Source organism: Fonticula alba (assembly GCF_000388065.1).
Source record: "Fonticula alba strain ATCC 38817 unplaced genomic scaffold supercont2.2, whole genome shotgun sequence".
NCBI classification, from domain to species: Eukaryota; order Rotosphaerida; family Fonticulaceae; genus Fonticula; species Fonticula alba.
This window is the reverse complement of record NW_009242972.1, coordinates 1,571,197-1,574,410: the sequence shown is the minus strand read 5'-3', so window position 1 is coordinate 1,574,410 and position 3,214 is coordinate 1,571,197. Positions and strand designations below refer to the sequence as shown.

Here is a 3,214-nt window from a genome sequence, read left to right as displayed (position 1 = left end):
CTGGCCGCCGGCGGGCGGGGTTTTTTCAGGCGCGGCTGTCCGGCCGCCGGCGCGCCCCCGACCCGCGACACCAACACACAGTCCCCCACCCCCCACCCCCCACCCCGCACCTACCCCCGAATCGCACAGACGCACGCACGCCACCCCTCCCCCCAGCCCTGTGTCTCGTTGTGCCCCTCGGCATCGCCCGTCCCCGCCCGCAAGCCCCGCCCGCCCAGACGCCCGCATAGTCCGCGAGAAAAGAAACCATGTCCAAGAAGGCCGCCCTCTTCGATGAGGGAGACGCGGACGACTCGCTCTTCACCATCAATGTGAACAAGAAGTTCGCCAGCAACTACGAGGAACGCAAGACCCGCGAGGTCCTGTCCCGTGGTGCGTGCTGCCCCTCCGGCTCTCCCGCCCCCTCCTGCCCCTCTCCCCTCCCTCCTGACCCCCCTTTCCAGCCAAGACATCCATGTTCTCCAGCGACGAGGACTCCGACTCCGAGGTGGAGGACGAGGACGGCGCCCTCATGACCCCGGCCGTGGAGAAGGACATCCTGCGGACCATTTCCCTGATCAAGGCCCGCGACCCGCGGGTGTACGACTCGAAGGTGGACTTCTTCGAGGGCGGCGCCATCGAGTCTGCCCGCGCGGCCTGGGAGGAGAAGAAGAACAACCAGGTGCGTGCCACCGGGGCGATGGGCCGAGCATTGGGCCGGCTCGGCCCTTCGGGCAGAGGGAGGGGGGGGGGGGGGGGTGCCCTTCGACCGGGGGCACCCGGCGCGCCGGATGCGCACACCCCGCAACACGCACGCACACATGCCCACACCGACACGCGACTGACCTGACCCGGTGCCGCCACCACAATGTGCACGCAACGTGACCCCCAGTACAAGCCCATGACCATCGGCGATTACAACATGAAGAAGCTCCTCTCCGGCGAGTATGCCAAGGACGAGGAGGAGGAGCAGCAGGAGGCGGAGCCGGCCCCCCGGACCTTCGTCCAGGAGCAGGCGGACCTGCGCGAGGCGTTCCTGCGCACGGCGCAGGCCGATCTCGCCGAGGAGGAGGGCCAGGACTTCGACATGTTCCGGCGCCGGGCCAAGAGCCAGACCGAGCTGGAGGCCGAGGAGGCGGACTTCGCCCAGTTCATGCAGGCCGAGGAGGAGAAGGCCGCCAAGCGCAAGGTCGACGAGATGGAAACCCTGCGCCGGTATTGGACCGACCCCAACCTCACGCAGGAGGAGCGCTTCCTGCGGGACTTCATCACCAACAAGAAGTGGCTCGATCGGGATGGGGCCTCCAACGAGCCGCCCACCTATGACGAGGTGGTGGGCACCGATGACGAGGAGGAGCTCGACCGCCAGGACAACTTCGAGAGCCAGTACAACTTCCGCTTCCAGGAGGAGGGTGCCAGCGACATTGTCAGCCATCCGCGCCAGTTGGAGGGCAGCGTTCGTCGGACCGAGAGCAAGCGCAAGCGCCAGCGCGAGTCCCAGAAGGAGCGCAAGGCCGCCGAGAAGGAGGAGAAGCGCCGCGAGCTGGAGCGCCTCAAGCTCCTCAAGCAGAAGGACATCCTGGAGAAGCTGCAGAAGATCCAGGCCATCTCCGGGGCCAAGGGTGCGTGCGGTGTCGCGCCGGGCTGGGGCTTGCTGTTTCCTTCGCTCCGTTGCACCCCCGGCGGCCTGTGTCTGATTCTTACTCCCTTCCTCCTTTCTTCTTGTTCCTCCTTTCTTCTTGCCCCCTCTTTCTCCTTTCCTCTTACTCCCTTCCTCCTTTCCTCTTACTCCCTTCCTCCTTTCCTCTTACTCCCTTCCTCCTTTCCTCTTACTCCCTTCCTCCTTTCCTCTTACTCCCTTCCTCCTTTCTTCTTGCTCCCTCTTCCTCCTATTTCCTCCTTGCTCCCTCTTCCTCCTATTTCCTCCTTCTCTCTCCTACTTCCTCCCCCCCCCCCCGCCATCCCTGCCATCCCCCCCCCCTTCCTCTTGCTCGGCCCATGTGCAGTGTCCGGCTTCGAGGAGATCGACCTGGAGAAGGACTTCGACCCGGAGGAGTACGACCGGAAGATGTCCCAGATGTTCGACGAGAACTACTACGATCCGAGCAATGCCGAGGGCGACGAGGCGCTCTTCGAGAAGCCGGTCTTCGACGATGACGAGACCGCCTTCCTGGACGACTTCAATTACGACGATCCGGAAGCCGGCACCCAGGCCAGCAAGCGCCCCCGCACGGCTGCCGCCGCCGACGAGGAGGAGGACTATGTACGGTCGCGCCGATGCGCACACATTGGATGAGCGGTTCCCCCTCCCCCCCCTCCCCCCCCCCTTGCTGACACCGGTGCCTCTGTCGTGTGCCTCGCCATCCCGTTGCTCACCTTCCTCTGCCCCCTCCCCTGCTGGACCTGCGCACAGGGTGCCCCCTTCAACATGGACGCGGACTTCGGCATGGGCGACGCGGCCGAAGCGGCGCCCCTGTCCAAGAAGGCCAAGAAGAAGCTCAAGAAGCAGCAGCAGCAGGCCAGCGCCGAGTCGCTCGACTCGCAAAGTGCGTGCCCTCGGCTCGACCCGCCCGCCCGCCCGCCACTAACACATGCACACAGTCGAGCAATACGAGGCCGCGCGCAAGAATGTGGCCGATCCCCAGGCCGCGTCGCACATCGACAACCTGGTGGACGAGTATTACAACCTGAACTACGAGGACCTTGTCGGGGACCTGCCGACGCGCTTCAAGTACCGCAAGGTCGAGCCGCAGACCTTCGGCCTCACCATGGAGGAGATCCTGTATGCCGACGACCGGGAGCTGAACGCGCACATTTCCCTGAAGAAGATGGCCCCGTACCGCCACGAGTCGGTGGCCCGGCGCGACGCGCGCAAGGCCACCAAGGCCCAGCGGGTGCGGGAGTTCCGCGAGCAGATGCGCAAGCGTCTCAAGGAGCAGGGTCTGCTGAAGTCCCTGCGCGGCACGCTGCCCGACGAGGTGACTCGCTCGCAGAAGACCCTGCGCAAGCGCACCGAAAAGAAGTCCAAGGACGCCAAGAAGCCCAAGGAGGCCAAGAAGTCCAAGGATGGGAACAAGTCCCAGGCTGACAAGAAGCCGGCGGCGGCGGCGGCGGCGGCTCCCGGCGATGAGGACCAGGCGTAGGCGCCTGTGCTCCGCCGCCTCTCCGCCTCCCTGCCCGCGGCTGCGATGGGATGGACACCTTAGAGAGACGCCCTTCTCCCCCCCCCCCCCCC

General features: G+C 65.9%; 2 protein-coding genes across 2 annotated transcripts in view; one reads left to right on the top strand and one right to left on the bottom strand.

Moving 5' to 3' along the window:
* H696_01369 (hypothetical protein) overlaps nt 1-184 on the bottom strand; it is a gene marked incomplete at its 5' end in the record, with an annotated part of 4,576 nt that extends 4,392 nt beyond the window's left edge. The window contains one exon of the mRNA XM_009495263.1: nt 136-184. Coding sequence (XP_009493538.1) covers nt 136-184 — 49 coding nt within the window. The remainder of the gene's footprint in view (nt 1-135) is intronic.
* On the top strand, nt 97-3,122 carry H696_01368 (hypothetical protein; the record flags this gene model as incomplete). The annotated part of the gene is made up of 6 exons (XM_009495262.1): nt 97-372; nt 444-661; nt 872-1,601; nt 1,986-2,242; nt 2,393-2,525; nt 2,581-3,122. Exons 1-6 carry the CDS (start codon nt 249-251, stop codon nt 3,120-3,122), a joined length of 2,004 nt encoding a protein of 667 aa, XP_009493537.1. The 5' UTR covers nt 97-248.
* Between the last annotated feature and the right edge of the window lie 92 nt (nt 3,123-3,214).